Below are 19495 nucleotides of genomic sequence, written 5' to 3'. Positions count from 1 at the left end.
TAATTATGTTGAATAACATAGAACTCTCATTTAAAGTTTGGAGCAACTTTTATTTCAAATCCATCAGCACACTGATTTACATTTTAAAGCAACTCTTTCTTTCCATCAGCATACCAACAGAAGGAAATAAAAATTGCTCCAGGCCATAAATGAGAGTTCTAATTTATTTAACATAATTATCTTTATGTTTTATCCGAACATGTTCCATAACTTTCAAGGTGTATTTGGTGTGTAAATCGTGCATGTATCATGTTTTGACACACTTGAAGTAATTAATATATCATGTTTTGATGTGCTTGTAAAACTACTTTCTCTAAATATGTCTGCTTGTGTCTGTATATATGTGTGGATGGATATGTGTGTGTGTGCGCGCGCGAGTGTATACCCGTCCTTTTTTCCCCCTAAGTTAAGTCTTTCCGCTCCCGGGATTGGAATTACTCCTTACCCTCTCCCTTAAAACCCACATCCTTTCGTCTTTCCCTCTCCTTCCCTCTTTCCTGATGAGGCAACAGCTTGTTGCGAAAGCTTGAATTTTGTGTGTTTGTTTGTGTTAGTTTGTGTGTCTATAGACCTGCCAGCGCTTCGTTTGGTAAGTCACATCATCTTTGTTTTTAGATATACTTTCACATATAATTTAATGAAATGAGAATAATGTCTGTCATTACTTTAAAATGCAGAATTAATGTCTATAACTACATCCTGTACAAACAACAAAATCAAACACTGGAAAATCCACAATTGAAAAACAACAATTAAATTTAAATACCTCACAGAGGAGGCATTGAGCAACAGACATGCACATTTAAAGGTAGACTAAGCTATTGGACAAGTGCTTTCTCAGACATATATGGGGGAACACCTCCCCCCCCCCCCTCACACACACACACACACACACACACACACACACACACACACACACACACATTCGTCCACACAAAGCTCACACACACAACATGGCCAAAGTCTATCACAGTATGGAATTTGGGTCTCAGTGCCTGGTAACATCAGTAGACATGTAAGTGTGTGGTTTTTCTGTTTCTGAGGAAGCAATTTGTCAGATAAGTTAGTCTGCATTTAAATGGGCCTGTCTGCCACTCAACACCTCCTCTCCTCGGTGAGTAGCATCCTACTTCATTGTTGAAATTAACACTGGACATTCATTAACACAAATTAATATCTGAAATATGGAGCTTCGAAATCTGATACCTGCCGTATCAGGGTTATCCATTTATTAACAGACATAGTATACCTGTTGAAATCATAGCCAAAGAAATAATGCACATGCAATATAATGCTGCTAAGTACTGAACAGAACTTACCATCATTTTTATAAGTAAGACCTCTTACTGTTCCAGGTGTATCTTCCTCCAGTTCAGCATATGCAAGCAATAGGGCTTTTTGTCTATCATTTAACTTTTTCGGAATTCCTATTTTAATGTGAACATAATGATCACCATAACCACCAAATGTATTCATTTTCTTGAGGCCTTTCCCACTAAGTCTAATACGTGTGTGAGAGGAACTGCCTGGTGGAATCTAAAAACAGGAAACTTGTCATTACACAATGGAAAATCCAGGATGGAATGTAACAATATTATGAAAAAGGATAGTTGCTACTCACCATATAGCAGAGATGCTAATTAGCTGTCAGAAAGTAGCTGTTGGCCAGCAAGGCCTTCATCGAAAACACACACACACACACACACACACACACAGTCTCTGGCTGCTGTGGTCAGACAGTCTAGCCTCAACATCCAGAGACAGTGGCTGTGTGTGTGTGTGTGTGTGTGTGTGTGTGTGTTTGAGTTTTCAACGAATGCCTTGTTGGCTGAAAGCTCAGTTTCTGACAGTCTTTTTGTTGTGCCTATCTGCGAATCAGCAACTCTGCTATAAGGTGAGTAACAACTATCCTTTTCATAATACTGAAACTTGACATTAGATACACAAGTTAGATATTATTGTACTTCTATTGTAATTTTGCATCTCACAGTGTACAACAAAAATATAAACAAATCATAATTCTTCCAAATCTATACAATAAAACTGAAAAGAGAGACTGCCATTACATGTGAATTTTTCAAAGTTCATGAAAAATATCAAGTTGCACCAGAGTTCAGAGTCCATGTTAAACTGGTTAGGCATGTCATTTAAAAAGGTCGCAACATGTCAAGGGCGCCTCCAATAGGACCTCACCTGTAAAGTACTGCTGAGTTCAAACCAACATTTCCTTGGCAGACAGCTTTACTTTACTGTTTTTAGATGGAAGACTGGGGGACCAAAGACGATATGAGAGAATAAATCCCTGGGGATAAAATGAGGATATGACACAGGGCAGCAGCCACTATGTCATTACTGAAACAAAGCTGTTGAGACCTGATCTCTGCACAGACTTGACGTCAAATATCCACAGGCAGTTATCAAAGACTGATTTATATGAATGATCACTAATTCACCAGTGAAACAGAACTGGTGATTAAGATTTATTGCCTTTAAACCAAGTAAAAAGTGAAGAGAAGAGGTGGGCACAACTGATGTTACAATGGAATAATTGAAAAACAACCAGATGGAAGACTCCGAGGACACCAGTCTAATGGGGCAAAGGGAGGTGCAGCCCATGGTTTACATACTGGGGAAGACTGCGACATTTATCAATCTGAACTAACCCAGACCTCAGGCTACGCTACAGATCAGTCTGTCATGACAACCACGATTTCAGGAGGGTGGAGGACAAGGTAACACTCTAGCCAAATGTTTACCTACGGCATCTTCTTTCTGTTTCATAATTGGCTACTAAATAACAAATAAAGCTAACTCCAAGATAAAATCCATAGGTAGCTTACATTACATTTTCCAATAGTTTCCACAATAAATCACACTAAAAGATGCATTTTGGAGAGATCTTTAATGTCGTGTATATTAACTTCATTGCATGCTTACAGGTTCTGGTATTATTGTTTCTAACCTTTAGATGTTTAATGTTGTGTGCATTCAAATCACAGTGTTTATGAGTTCGTGTGATGAAACAGCGATGTTTCCATGATGTCACCAATCCTGTCATGTGACTGGCTGACATGAGCAACCTGAGCAACTGCTGCCATGGAAATGTACATGCCGTATTTACACTTGTATATTACAAAAATATGCATTTTAAGTGATACAGTGCACAAAAAATATGCATTTTAAGTGATACAGTGCACACAACCACTCAGCTGCATTGTACACTGCTGTGTTAAAATTGTGTGTATACCCTGTTTTCATTGAATCTGGTTCCTTCACTTTCATCCTAATCGCATGTTCCATAAAATACTGGATAAATTGCACACTGAATTCATATGGTTTTCTTTTCGAACTCATGGTATGCTGCTGTTATTCACAACAAAATATAACTCACTAAACTCAGAATAAATCTCTTATTTTATGTCTATGGTCACAAACTTGGAGATCTTCAGACTACTGGTTTCAGTCAGCAATGACCATCTTCAGATCTGTTTTACAGGACATTAGGACAAGTTCTTGTAAAACAGATCTGATGTTGGTCATTGGTGACCAAAACCGCTAGTCTGAGGACCTGCAAGTTTGTGTCCATTTACGTGAAATAAAAGTAAATTACTCTACATTTTCAGATCACTATTCCATTTGCAACCGTATCACAGCTTGTATCACTAAATTCATGCATAATACACTCAAAAATTGAAGCTTGCTAATAATGCATGTTACCCACAGTCAGCAAGCAAGGAAACTAAAGTAACAGGGAATATTCCATGCACAGTACATATTTCGTGCACTTTTTCCTCTAACCGTTTGTGAAACTGAACATCTTGTTTAGGTGCTGGTCAATAGCATGTATGAATTTTACAAAATGCTTAACACTGTGTTATCTGTGATAATGATATTGCAGATTTATCACATGTCATACATGCTTTGACATAAGTTACTACTGAAAACCGTAATTGCCAATAAGAGTGAAAGATCATAGCAAGATTACAATACAATGACCCAATGACAAAAGGACAACATGAGATGTATAGCAATACAGAAGAAGTTCTTTGACTTGTACTGTTATACATCACAGTATAGCAAACATCCCAAGTTCAAGTCTTGGTCCAGTACACAGTTTTAAATTGCCAGTAAGTTTCATATCAGCGCACACTCCACTGCAGAGAACAAATTTCATTCTGCTTTCTGATAATTTAAATTCTGTAATATGTTTCTGAGAAATTTATTTTAATATATATTTTGTGGTGGCTCTGCCTCAGTGCCTTTAATTACAAGATGCACCTGGGCAAGGGCATCCAGAAGGTAATAAAAATTACCTGGTGGAGAATAACTCGGGTCGAGAATAGCTTAGATTGCACTAGTTGGATGAATTTGCTATCCCCCCTCCCTATGACATGAAGGATCCTTCGTCATTTTATGTTAGTAATGACTGATAATAACATCCACATTAACGGCAACATTCCACTGTCTACTTAGGACAGTAATGTTCAACAGTGACCATTTTACCATAAGGGCTGACACCCAAATACCATGTGAGAGTTATATGATCCCAAAGTAATTTGAGTAATTTCCAATGTACATATCTAAGTGAATCATTTTTTATTTGACACTAGATCTGAAATTAGAATATTATTTGATGTCTCTTTCCTGAGGTACAGATGATATTGGATGCATTCCTTTGAAATTGTAAGTCATTCATAATCCAATGAAAGAGCACTACCACAAGAAATGAAGTTTCCCAACAATTCAAACACTTCATGGTTAGTGAGGATTGGAAAGGTGGGACAATATAAACAGGAAACAACAATTAGCATCAAATCAGTGAAACTAGACATGTCAATGAAATGCCAGTGCAGTTGCAAGATTTTCCTTACTATAACCATGCAGTTAACACTCATGCTTTACACAGTAAACCTTGTCTGTAATGAAAGAAATGATTCAAAAAGTCTTTCACACTTATCACCACATTATTTAATGGCTGGTTGTCCTAAGACATGACACCTACTATCTACAATGTGAACAAGACTGTGTAAACACCATTTTGTTTTGGAATTTTGTGTATATTATCACTTCATACTACTTGATAAGCAGCTTTGTTTATGACATATTAGCACGATAGGTGTGTATTACTCCATTACTGTGTATTTTTCAAAACTTACTTCAGAAAAATATGTACCTACTGTAGACAATATCTATAAATGTTGTTTTTGTGGCTTTGCTGTGTAATAAGTTTTGGTAGGACTGCATGATTCTTTAATTATGGTTACAAGATTGTGATGCCCGTCATAACGGACACTCGGACTTAGTGCCACATTTTCGAGCAGTAGTTCCTAGGCATCGGTGATGATTATCTTCGATAATTTACAATACATTTCTTTTCATGGTTGATGCTAAAAGGCACTACCTGTCACATTGTTATTATTTTTTGCATGCAAAGTCATTTTCTGGAACAATAATGAAGTCATGAATACCCAGAGCAGCCCATCAGATAGTAGACAAGATTCTTACAAATCAAGGATGCGGATCTGTTGACCAGACAGTGAGAGAAGACAAATTTCTATTGTACAATGGTTGGGCCAAAATGCAACCTAACTACCTCAACCAAGATTTGGAAGCAGCCTTTGGATCAATGTAAAAAATAGTCAAAAGAAAGATGCGACGTACATTCAGGCTCCTCGTTCAGCTGTAATCAGCTGCTACAATAAAAGTATGGTTAGCATACACCTGTTTGACAGGACAATGAGTTTCTACGGGATCTGCACCAGAACCAGAAAGTGGACAGCAAAAATTATTTTTCACTTCACAGTAGGCTTGAGCAAATTAAGAATGATGAGCCAAAAAAGGAGTACCCTACAGTACTTTGATTCCAAACTAGGAATCACAGACCATTTGTTAAGTGACCAAGAGGAACAACATTCTGAAGTAGAAGGTGAGGACTCAACTACTAAAAGGTGAAGAGTACGGCCCTTACAATTGTGCTCGCTACTGTAGCCCATTTGCCAGAAACAACTGAGTTGAAAAATAGCTTGGCTGCATGTGCCAAGGCTGTAAAACTGTATCACCTCATATGGGTTTCATGTACTCATACCCATAAGAAATATGTACAAACATGTAATGAGACTATCAATATAGGGCATCTTTTTCAGTATTTCAGGTGCCCAATGGCAGTGTTCCTGCATCCATGTTAATCCCTGTATCCTTTGACATGCAATGGGCAAAGGCAGGGGCATGGTGGTTGCTTGTGTAGCCCAATCCAAAGCAGTAGTTCTGGCTGGTATCACTGTCCACTGGTGGTTGTTTTCCCGTATTACGTTGGCAAGTGATATGCTGTATTGTAGCCTGTCCATATGCTGCTATTATTTGCAAAAATCTATTGTGACATCATCAACTGCCAACAGCAGTTTCCTTTGGCACAGAGGTATTCTTGATACAACCTTGACAATGTGGCAAGTGAAAAGTCAACTACCAGCAAACCCTTGTGGATGCGGTACTCCAGGCTTCAGGCACCTATGATAAAAAGAGCTGATATCATGTCTCACCCACGCTGCTCTCTACCACGCTGATGACTACAACAAGGTCTGACAACACTCAAATCACAATAAATGTACAAATGTAGCAAGAATATTATTTTCTCCTTTCCTTTGTGTTATACAGGGCGTTCAAGGAGGAAAGATTCATGGATGTGACAGTAATGATCATTCGAAGCAAAAGTGTCTAGTAAATATGTGATCTAAAGTGCATACATTATGTCTAGTAAATATGTGATCTAAAGTGCATATATTAAGAGCTACGAACACTACTTTACCTTCAATACTGTGAAACTATTTAATCGTCAATACTGTGAAACATCATGTCTATTTAACAAGTGTTGCTCATAACAATATGATATGTATTTTATACTCTGTGTTTAAGAGACTCTTTTTTCTTGTTTTGGTCCACACTAACCCCTCCCAAAATATGGAAAGCACAGAGGTTGCAGTAGAAGAGATTTGTTTGACAGTATCAAAGATGAAGTGCTCGTAGCTCTTGAGGTGTGTGTCTTAGAGCCCATGTTTACTAGACATTCTATTTCAAATAATAGTTCCTGTAATATTCCTGAACATTGTCCATTCATCCTGGAACACACTGTATAATTTTTTGTTGTCATGGGCTGCAGTTCAAAGACTACACCTTTCTATGCAAGTCCCTTCTTCTGATAACAGCTACTGCAACCTACATCCATTTGAACCTGCTTAAAGTAGTCAAGCCTTGGTCTCACACACATCAAAATCCTTTTATGAAGTACAGCTTTCTGAGTCTTATTGTTCAAAGTAGAATTTACATTTAGTGGATTACCATGACACAAAAATTCTTTATATACACATTTTATCTAAATAACCAATTTTCAATGTCATCTTGTGCATTCAATAGTTTGTCTCTGCTAATAAGTGTATGCTACAGGATCAATACATCTCACTACAAAGTCTTTCTTTTTCCTCAGTTAAAAGAGCAATTTGTGTTCTTTGAAAATTTTCAAGTTTAAGGAAGACTACTATGTAAAAATTTTGATGTACAAAATACAGGGTTGTACATCTCATAAAACATAACTATTAAAAATCCAGAATTACCATTTTGTAACCTCGATTTTCTCTCTTTCTAGAAATGCATATAAAAATACTGGTAACATGCAATGGTTTATTAAATATTTCAAGCATAACATTTTGTATTGGGAATAATCTTGGCGAACTTTAAAATAAAATATATAAGAAAACAGTGTGGTTAAAAATCTGTCCATAGAAGTAAAACTATATATAAAAGATCACTAAAGAATACTGACCCAAATTTAAACAAACTATCTTCATTTCTGAATGTATGTAAATATTCCTGTTTTCAGTGCTGCTATTTGAAATGTAAATGAGCTGTATTTTATTATTTTGTTGATAATACATAGATAATATCCTACCTACGTCTGTGAGCTGGCACGGTAGGCAACATTACAGACAGTCAACGTTAGTCACCACTAAGACATAATCACTATTGTTCGTAGGCAGTGGAATTCATTCTTGGTCCAGCAATATAAATGTGAAAAACCTATGTTAACATTGCCACTCTTAGAACTATGTTACATTCACTGTGAATCTCAAGGGCCAACTGAATACACATTGCTGACCCAATTCACAAATTCACTATCTTTTATTACACTGAATTCTTTTTAGCTCAACAAGATTCAGTGTTGATCTAAATTAGCATGAGACATGCCTACAACACCATTACATTAGCTATCAATTCTGTGGTATCCCAGCCCAGCGACTTTAGAAGCCGACCAGAGAGCATCAACTCTATCAGGACAGAGCACTTAAACCTCTAACACTAGTATCGCCCGCCACAGAGCCACACACCATTCTGCCAGCCAATTACAGCTTGTGGTCACCCTATAAGTTATGTTGCGCAGTTTGGTCTGCTTTCACGATGTCTCAGGTTTTCTTTCGTCAGATTACTCATTGGAATTTGCTACCCAAACTTGTAAATTTCCTCGTTGTTTGTATTTTGTGTTTGCACTCAGCAATCCACTGTTGACAGATCCTGACTGGTGGTCCAGCATTGTTGCATTTCTTTTGAGTCATTGGCAGCATTCAATCAAATCTCAGACACAAAACAGACACAATTATCATGTTTCAACTGCAGATATCAATGGTACACCATAACAGATACACTGTATTTTTTACTGGAAGTTTTTTGTTGTGGAGGAGAAGGAAAATAAGTAGAAGAAACTTCTCTAACTTCAAGAAACTTCTCCACAGTCAAACAACATCAAAACAGATATCTGTAAAGTAAATGAAAAGAAACAATATGATTCTCAACACTTAAAGACTCTTGACCACAGCACGCTCTCCACCACAGTTACTTAGAATGTTACGAAAACATGAATTGTGTATTCAAGCAATGTGGTTTCTAAATAATCAAAATCTTCGAGACGAGAGAGTGAACTGTTTGGAAGATGATAATCCTAGCCATCTGGAGACAGCTGTTAAGTGGCACAGACAATTTGACTGTGAACACAAACTGTAGACAACCGTGATATAGTGTCCACCTTTCAGAAGCTTGCTGAATATGACGAAACATACATACACACATCATTGACCACAGATTTAGGTAGCTTTCTGTGTGGACAAAATTTTCAATAGTTCACAGCTTTTAAAGTCATTATTATGCAACACTAAAGAAAGTATCAATGCTGAGAGTGGCAGTGGTATAGATTTCTATCATTTGCTTAGGTAGAGCTCTCTTCAACCTAAAGATTGATTTGACCATAACAGTGATTTGATCAGCATGATCCTTTTGGATGTGGCATACCCTTGCCTTATTCAGACCTTTGAACGTACTTACCCATCCAGATATATAGAGCACCTACATTGTAATGTGGATTCCAAACCACAATACAATTCAGCATTTAGCACATTAACAAACGTTGCCCAAGGCAGCGGGTAGAAGTCTTAGGGCTTACCTGGGATTGAATTTCTGAACTATGAATCCACAGAGTCATACTACATTTAGTTATAACTTTGCTAATTGATTCACATATGCTTACTGGTTTTTTCACTAATGTGCGTGGCATTATCATAGAAATTTTGATACATGTTGGAATTTATGTTAACAGAATCTTCTGTTGGTTCTTGGTAAATATCTGAAGATGGCCTTGTAAGCCGAAAACCGGTTAACAATAAAAGTAATATTGTAGAACAAAAGGAAACTTGTGCTTTTCATTTATTATGTTGGAACCTCCCTACTTTACTCTACAGCTAACCATCTACAAAATGGTTTTAAACATTTTCATATTTATTATTTGTTTTTCTTTCTTTCTTTTTTTTTAAGCAATTATTAACTGCACTCATTACTTATAACATCAATATTCTTGTTAACCTAACATTACAGACTGAAAAAAATATTTAAAACTTCAGCAGTGAGAGAGAGTTTTATCAACAATTTCTTTATTATTTACTTCTTTTCAATTTGTATTTGCACAAAATGAAATCTATTCTTTGTAGTGTCACGTGGTTGTGGACTGACTCCTGCAAATGAACTTTATGTGACCTGCAAAATTTTATTAACATAAGCTGATCCTAGTTCACAGTCAAGTAATATGAAATTAACAATTCTACAACACAAGATTTCAGAGTTCATTTTTTGTGCTGATTCAAGATCATCTGCCTTCTACAATTTTTATAAATGCTGAGCAATTTGAAACTGCAAGTTCACCATCTCAAGCATGTGATTACAGCAATGTATATTGACAGTTTTTTTTTTTTTTTTTTAATTTCTGCAGTGTCAACTACGAGGGTCATTTCAAAAGTCAAGCACACTGTGATTGCGCAACCGTTACGTTGGCATTATTAAGTTGAAATTCATGTCAGTCATGTGCAAGACTTTTGGCATGGTGGTATGTGTGTGAGCTAGTTTGCGAGTAATTCAGTTTTAAAGTGGAAACTGAAACAGAGTCAGGAAGGATTTCATTTTATATAGTAGAATCGAAAAATAAAAATCCATCCACTATCCACTTTCTGGTGGTGGTTACAAAAGTGATATTTTGGTTTTAATTTCTGAATTTTACTATAGGAAATATTGCAGAATACTTTCATGTTAATGAAAATGCATGACCTTCCTGTGAAGTTACCGGATATGAGAATTTTATTATTTCATTGTTTTTCATTATTTTATAGTACTAATTGTACGTGGTGTTCAAAAAGTCTCTCCGCAGTGCCGTACGATTGTTAGCCGTGCGTGCCGTACGCTGCAGTGAATATACCGAAATGAAACTCAGTGAAATACAAGTTATTAATTTATTGAATATTCATTTTTACTTACAAATTTTTACATTAAAAGTTGAAAGTGTCTCCCCTGTTGTTGAATACACAATTCAATTCGTCTAATCATCTTTCCAAACACAAGCTGTAACATTTCTTCTGTAACAGAAGCAGTGAAAGTGGATATTGCAGTTTTCAATTCATCGATGGATTCTGGACGGTTTTTACAGACAGCTGCTTTCGCTGCACCACATAAGAAAAAGTCAGGTGGTGTTAGGTCAGGCGATCGTGGAGGTCAAAGTCCCTGTGAAATTACGTGATCACCAAAAAATAATGGTTCAGTATTTCAATTAACTTAAGTTCTCCGATGAATGGGTACAGAATATCACTGCAGTATCGTTGTGCGTTTATTGTTTCGTTGAAAAATATGGGACCCACAATCGGATGTCTAGAAATTGCAATCCAAACTCCTATTTTCACAGAATGAAGTGGTTCCTCATGAATACACAATGGATTTGCAATACTCCATATACAAGAATTTTGTGAGTTCATGTACCTGGATAAATGAAACCAAGCCTCATCAGTGAAAAACGTTTCATTAAGAATATCCCTTCCATTTTGTTGAATGAAATTTCAACTAAAAACATGTTCTTCAATGGCTAGCATTTTAACAGTGACAAAAACAAAACAAACAAACATAGGAACTAAACTTAAACATTCACATCAACGCGTAACGACACACACCAACGATACTACTGATGCTGGCTGAGATAAACGAAACAGTGGAATGTTGGGAGAGTCCACTTGAAGGGAAGTAACCCAGGCAGGTGAACAATCATACGGCACTGTGGAGAGACTTTTTGAACACCTCGTATTTTACATGTAACATGTTAAACTACATAGAGGATTTAATTTTAATTTTTAGATCTGAAGATGGCCATTTGAGATGGTCGAAACCGATTATCTCTAAAGATAATTGCGACTGTGTCAGAAAATAAATAACATTTTTACTGAGCAGGAGTGACTTACTTTCTAGTTGCTTCTACAGAACGAAATATAATTACTTCTCCATCTGTCCTGTGTGATCTGTGTCTTGATCCCAAAATCTTCTGTGGAACTTGCTTGCTGTATGTCAGGTACATGTTATTTTTTCTTATTTTGTAAATTTCCCTTTCACAGAATGAATGCATTTTAAACAGCTCTGACGGCTAGAGAACCAATGTTTTTCACTTATGACTGTTTACCTTGTGTCACTTATTTCATCTTAGGTACCACAAAGGTGAACATCCCTTTTGCATCTTGAGTATTTATTAATATTTTTTTTCTGACTTGTTTTGCTGATGAGATCGTACATTTTGCCTCTAGTTATGATAAACAATGAATAGGAGAAGAAAATAAAGTAAATTTGAAAGCAAGCCTTAAAATCAATTGAAGTTTAAATTAGAGCATCAGCACCTAAAAAATGAAACAAACTTAGGATAGGTGAGGATGGCCACGTGTATAGGGAGAAAAAGTTACAGAACAGTAAAAGTGGCTTGGAGTGCTTCTAATATATGCTTTTCTGAGCCAACCTACCAAATTCTCTGGAAAGGCAAAATTACAATCAATGAGTGTCACCAGCTATTACTAATGGTAATGAGACACTGACTTTGAATGTGAAAACTGTTCAAAAACTGATGATTGCTTAGTGAACAGTGGAGAAACACGACAGGATAGCTAGTGGAGATAGTACAGTAATACGAGGGCGGTTCAGAAAGTAACCTCCGATTGGTCACAGTGCGGGTTGTGGGGGGAGTAGCGACGCCATCTGTGCGTTCACGCACTCAACAGGTCAGTCGGCATCAAGCCGTGGTCGAGTGAACGTCGTACCTGCGCTAGTTTAGTTTTTGTGGCAGTTTGAAATGTGTGCTGCAATAGAAAACCCCGCCAAATGTGAAGTGCGTGCTGTCATAAGGTTTTTTACAGCCAAAGGATATTCTGCAGCAGCTATTCATCGTGAGCTTTGTGCCGTGTACGGACCAAGAGTTATGAGTGAAGGAGTTGTCCGTGAATGGGTACGTTTATTTAAAAGTGGACGAGAAAACGTTCATGATGAAGAGAGGAGTGGTAGACCATCATTGGTGACTGACGAACTCGTTCAGACAGTTGATGCAAAAGTTCGTGAAAATCGACGTTTCTCAATGTCGGAGTTGTCTACTGGTTTTCCACAGATTTCTAAGACTCTCTTGTACGAGATAGTGACAGCAAGATTGGGTTACCGTAAGTTCTGTGCACGATGTGTGCCCAAAATTCTTACCGACCACCACAAAACTCAAAGAATGGCCTCTGCATTAGACTTTCTGTCACGTTATGAGGACGAAGGAGAACCATTGTTAAACAGAATCGTGACCGGTGACAAAACCTGGATTAAGTACGTGAACCCTGAGACAAAAGAACAATCAAAGATGTGGGCACATTCAAATTCGCCTACCAAACCAAGAAAAGCCTCGCAAGATTTTTCTGCCAGAAAACTGATGGCAACGGTGTTTTGGGATGCCAAAGGGGTGTTGTTGGTTGAATTCATGGAACGTGGTACGACCATTAATCAAGACGTGTACTGTGAAACAATAAAAAAAAGTTACAACGGGCTATACAGAACAAACGCCGTGGTATGCTGACTTCCGGTATCGTTTTTTTGCATGATAACGCCCGACCTCACTCTGCTCGCAGAACAACGGCCCTTCTTGAGTCCTTCAAGTGGGACGTTATCAACCATCCACCTTACAGCCCAGACCTGGCGCCAAGTGATTATCACCTCTTCATGCATTTGAAGAAATGGCTCGGGTCACAGCGGTTTGATGACGACGAAGAGCTCAAAGATGCGGTCACAGGCTGGCTCCAGGCACAAGCGGGTGATTTTTATGCAGAAGGAATTTCAAAGCTTGTGAAGAGATACGATAAGTGCCTCAATCGCTATGGAGACTATGTAGAAAAATAGTGCAAAGATGTAGTTGTAAGATGTATATATTAAAATATTTTTATTTAACTTGGTGTATTTTTTTAAATCAACCGGAGGTTACTTTCTGAACGGCCCTCGTACAAATAAACGGACAAGGAAAAGACTTCAGCAGAAGACATGGTTGTGACTGTAATGAAATTAAAAAGAAAGGAGGGGTGGAAAGGGCAAGAGGAAGCACGTAGAGAGGCAAATGGAAGGTATACAGTGAGGTGACAAACATCACAGGACACCTCCTATTATCATGTCAGACCTCCTTTAGCCTGGCATAGTGCAGCAACTTGACGTGGCATGGAATCAACAAGTCATTGGAAATACCTCACAGAAATATTGAGCCACGCTGCCGCTACAGCCATCCATAAATGTGAAACTGCGGCCGGTGCAGGATTTTGTGCACAAACTGACCTCTCGATTATGCTCCATAAATGTTCAATGGGATTCATGTCCAGTGATCTGCGTGGCCATATCATTCACCTGAATTATGCAGAATGTTCTTCAAAGCAAACGTGAACAACTGTGGCCCAGTGACATGGGGCACTGTCAGCCATAATGAAGTCCATGAATAGCTTCAGTCAGTCTCCAACTAGCCAGACATAACCATTTCCAGTCAATGATAGGTTCAGTTGGACCAGAAGACCCAGTTCATTCAATGTAAACAAGACTCACACCATTACGGAGCCACCACCAGTTGGCACAGAGCCTTGTTTACAACTTGGGTCCATGGCTTTATGAGATCTGCACCACACTCTAACCCTACCATCAGCTCCACCAACTGAAACTGGGATTCGTCTGACCAGACCATGGTTTTTCAGTCATCTGCTGCCTAACTGATATGGTCACATGCCCAGGAGATACACTGCAGGTGATTTGCTATTAGCAAAGGCACTCGCATGGATTGTCTGCTCCCATAGCCCATTAACACAAATTTTGTTACACTGTCGTAACAGGTGTGTTCACTGTATATTCCACATTGATTTCTTGGGTTATTTTATGCAGTGTTGCTTGTCTATTAGCATTGACAACCCTAAGCAAACATCGCGGCTCTCAGATGTTAAGTGAGGCCCGTCAGCCACTGTGTTCTCTGTCGTGACAGGTAATTCCTGAAATTTGGAATTCTTGGCGCACTCCTGACACTGTGGATCGCAGAATATTGGATTCCCTAATGGTTTCTGAAATGGACTGTACCATTTGTCTAGCTCCAACTACCATTCCACATTAAAAGGCCATCAATTCCCACTACATGACCATAATCAACTCAGAAACATTTTCAAATGAATCACCTGAGTAAACACCAATACACTGCCCTTTTATACCTTGTGTGTGTGAGACTACCACCATCTGTATATGTGCATAACGCTCTCCCATGATGTTTGTCACCTCAGTGTGTAACCACCACCCACCACCCACCACAGATGACAAAGTTGTTCAAAACTTGAAAATTAAATTAGCTCACCTGAATAGTGTGATCTTCATACACACCCTGTACACGCACAGTACCACCAAGTACAGCTTGTGCCAAGGAAATAGTAGCATCTGTATGGACATCAGCACCATCTCTTCGAAAATAATCAGATTTTTCTACCCTAAATGTTATAAATAATTCCTTGTTACCTACATTCATTCGTACTGTTTGTCCATGTTCAACACCTAAAACATAAGACACATCCCATAATGACATGTGGTTTAGTCACAATTAACACATTCTTATACACTGCAATGCAACATGAGCATGAATCAAGCAACACAAATTAGTGTGTATAAAATCTGATATAAAAAATCGTGGAACAAGGGGCAGGCACAAATCACACTCTAAAATTAAAAATAAGACCAATGCAAGTTTACTGCTACCCATGGCAATATGAAGATAGTCTGAGGTAATCAATAGAAGGTGATAAAAGAAATAACATGTGTTAAGGGGTGAAATCAAAAACTTTTAAATGGTTGTTTTTTTGGGACATGAGACATTATAATAATAAATTCAGTGCTACGCAATTTGTCATCTGTCTGAAAATCATTGGTTACTTAGAAACAGCTGTTCTTTCACTCCTGTTACACCTCTAGCAGAGTGTTTTTTAAAAAAGTTACCAAACAGCACTGACATTATTCTTAACCTTCAAGAAACATATGTACCGCAAAAACACAAAGCAATATATATTACCTGAAAATAAATATGTTAAACACTAACATTTACAGTGAAAAACTGTTAAATATTTCTCTCAAATCCATAGCAACCAGAATCTAAACAGCAAGGAAGGGAATTATGGCGACATAAGAATTCTGACCACCATACTCTGAGCCACTGTGTGTTAAATTCCAACCAGCTCCGTACTATTCCATGGGATGAAGCATGTCATACTGTTGATATTGGTCTGTCCAAAATGGAATGTTACGCTTAAAAGTCTCCCTGGTGCTATCTGAGAGGAGTTGGCTATACGCGGACACTAGGTGTCACCTAAAATTACATCACTGCATTAGCCTATACTACATAATACAAACCTAATCTGAGGGGACATACGATCTAAATGATAAAGGCTAAGTCAAATTTGTGTAACATAAATTAAGAGGATTATCAAAGTGTCCTTATATTTGCCAACTTAGACAATATTTCTTGAAACTGATTTTTTCAACATGTGGTTACTTACATAGAGTTAAAAGAGGGACCCTTGGAATAAACTGTGTAAGATGACCTTTTCTTCATTACATTGTATAAGATTGATATTCATTGAGAAGTACAGTAGAGTTCTGTTGCACATCTTGAACTGTAAGGCTGTATATCAATGACAAGAAAACCTGTTGTATACAGAAGTGTGCATGAAATCCTGTTGTACTTAAGGAAATAAGAGTGGTGAGCTTTATCTGCTTCAACAAGAAGAGCTTGCACCATGCAATGAGTCATACTACTAAATTAAATCAAATACTGAATACTAATAACTAACAGTAAAAACTATGTGAATGAAACAGTACACAATTAGCTGCAGAATTTAATATCAACAGTAAGATGATAATTAAAATGATGATGGGCAATTAGACCTGACAGTCTAACTGAAAAGCTTCAAGACCGCAAAATCGTAAGGGAAGGTAGCAATAAATAATAATATACAGATTTCACAAGAAACTGGTGAAAATCTTGAGCTTTTTGTTTGTCTAAATTAATAATCTGAAACAATATTGATGTGGCAGTGCACACTTGTATTAAATCAGCAATAAAATTATTTAGATATACAGTAGGTACATAAATAAGTTTAATGGAACACTGATGCTGCAATTCCTTTCTTTTTTCAAAGCGTTTGATTATGTCCGCTGAATGGGAAGTGGCAACTGATGCCGTGCTGCTAAATAGTTACTATTAAACACTGACGAAGTAATGGCCGCTATCGACAGGGGATCTCAAGTTGATTCCGTTTTTATAGATTTCCGGAAAGCTTTTGACACCGTTCCTCACAAGCGACTTCTAATCAAGCTGCGGGCCTGTGGGGTATCGTCTCAGTTGTGCTACTGGATTCATGATTTCCTGTCAGGAAGGTCGCAGTTCGTAGTAATAGACGGCAAATCATCGAGTAAAACTGAAGTGATATCAGGTGTTCCCCAGGGAAGCGTCCTGGGACCTCTGCTGTTCCTGATCTATATAAATGACCTGGGTGACAATCTGAGCAGTTCCTTAGGTTGTTCGCAGATGATGCTGTAATTTACCGTCTAGTAAGGTCATCCGAAGACCAGTATCAGTTCCAAAGCGATTTAGAAAAAGATTGCTGTATGGTGCGGCAGGTGGCAGTTGACGCTAAATAACGGAAAGTGTGAGGTGATCCAAATGAGTTCCAAAAGAAATCCGTTGGAATTCGATTACTCGATAAATAGTACAATTCTCAAGGCTGTCAATTCAACTAAATACCTGGGTGTTAAAATTACGAACAACTTCAGTTGGAAAGACCACATAGATAATATTGTGGGGAAGGCAAGCCAAAGGTTGCATTTCATTGGCAGGACACTTAGAAGATGCAACAAGTCCACTAAAGAGACAGCTTACACTACACTTGTTCGTCCTCTGTTAGAATATTGCTGCGCGGTGTGGGATCCTTACCAGGTGGGATTGACGGAGGACATCGAAAGGGTGCAAAAAAGGGCAGCTCGTTTTGTATTATCACGTAATAGGGGAGAGAGTGTGGCAGATATGATACGCGAGTTGGGATGGAAGTCATTTAAGCAAAGACGTTTTTCGTCGCAGCGAGATCTATTTACAGAATTTCAGTCACCAACTTTCTCTTCCGAATGCGAAAATATTTTGTTGAGCCCAACCTATATAGGTAGGAATGATCATAAAAATAAAATAAGAGAAATCAGAGCTCGAACAGAAAGGTTTAGGTGTTAGTTTTTCCCACGCACTGTTCGGGAGTGGAATGGTAGAGAGATAGTATGTTTGTGGTTCGATGAACCCTCTGCCAAGCACTTAAATGTGAATTGCAGAGTACCATATTTACTCGAATCTAAGCCGCACTTTTTTCCGGTTTTTGTAATAAAAAAACCCGCCTGCGGCTTAGAATTGAGTGCAAAGTAAGTGGAAGTTCTGAAAAATGTTGGTAGGTGCCGCCACAACTAACTTCTGCTGTCGAATATATGTAGCGCTACACTGGCATGCTTTGCGGGCACGAAGATAAATACTGGCGCCAAAACCTCTGCGTCAGTAAATAAATTTAAAAAAGGTGGAAAACGAGATTATTTCTCCGCCCCGAGTTTCGACCACTGCATTTTCATACATTATCCAACGAAGTAAATACAAATTCCGTATTGTTCATCTTTGAATGAAGCAGCATTTCATTTTTTCCTACCTGTGAGAAGAGATGGTTGCTAATAGGAACTTTTCTAAATTGTGAATCACATGCAGTATTCTCTTCACCATAATACGAATATAAACACTTTGCCATGTATTCTTTCGTGTTTGCTGCTATCTCATTTAAATCCTGTCTGCCTAATAAACTACAAAACTAGAGTGAGACTACAGCAAATGCGGAAGAATATACATATCATGTCATGTTTATATTCGTATTATTTTTATGCCTAATAGTGATACAGTCAGAAATGAAGCACGGCAGTTGAGTAGATTTTTAAATCTAAGATGACTAATTTCTGTGCAGAATGTAATGTACTAAAGAGGCGTCTGCAAAGATTTTCAAACAGAGAAAAATTTTCGCTAAACTCTCGTTAAGAACATCTTCTATCATACGCAGTCTATTATTTGATTCTTGTTGATCATTATCAAAGAAAGCAGCAGTGTAAGTGACAACAAATAGTAGTCTTTTGCCATTATTTCGCTAATGAGACGATTCCTCTTTTTTGCGCTCAAAAGCAAGCCATGCCGTAAACACTCATTATCAGAATGTGACAAACAATGCATGACACATTAAAATAATGCATTTTCAGCTTAGAGTGACGAAAACACCTACAACAAAGAGAACGGCACTTATCAGATCAAAGAAAAATAAGCAATCGATTAAAACCAGACGAAGCACGTGAAAAAGTAAGGGTACCCGTATAAATACGGATGGAGCACCTGACGCATAGCAAAGGTTAACTGGTAGAGATTAACTGCTAACCTTACGACTCGAACCAAACTACTGTAGCTGTATCGTCATTCATTTGACCTAAATTGTGTCTCATATTACAATGGACCAACTTTGTTTCGATTTGGAGGTGCGGCCTAAAACTTTTCTCTCCCCTTGAATTTCGA

The 19495-nt window shown here is 37.9% G+C and overlaps 1 protein-coding gene across 2 annotated transcripts in view; it reads right to left on the bottom strand.

Annotated features, from left to right (window-relative positions):
* The window catches only part of LOC126252002 (protein tumorous imaginal discs, mitochondrial-like), a 124049-nt gene that overhangs the window by 12296 nt on the left and 92258 nt on the right, over window positions 1–19495 (bottom strand). For both annotated transcript variants that reach the window (XM_049952784.1, XM_049952785.1), the window contains exons 6-7: window positions 15227–15420; window positions 1320–1536 (exon numbers count right to left, since the gene is read on the bottom strand). In XM_049952784.1, coding sequence (XP_049808741.1) covers window positions 1320–1536; window positions 15227–15420 — 411 coding nt within the window. The remainder of the gene's footprint in view (window positions 1–1319; window positions 1537–15226; window positions 15421–19495) is intronic.

Source organism: Schistocerca nitens, chromosome 4, assembly GCF_023898315.1.
Source record: "Schistocerca nitens isolate TAMUIC-IGC-003100 chromosome 4, iqSchNite1.1, whole genome shotgun sequence".
NCBI lineage: Eukaryota > Metazoa > Arthropoda > Insecta > Orthoptera > Acrididae > Schistocerca > Schistocerca nitens.
Note: the sequence above shows the minus strand (reverse complement) of the source record. Positions and strands in the feature narration are given on the sequence as shown.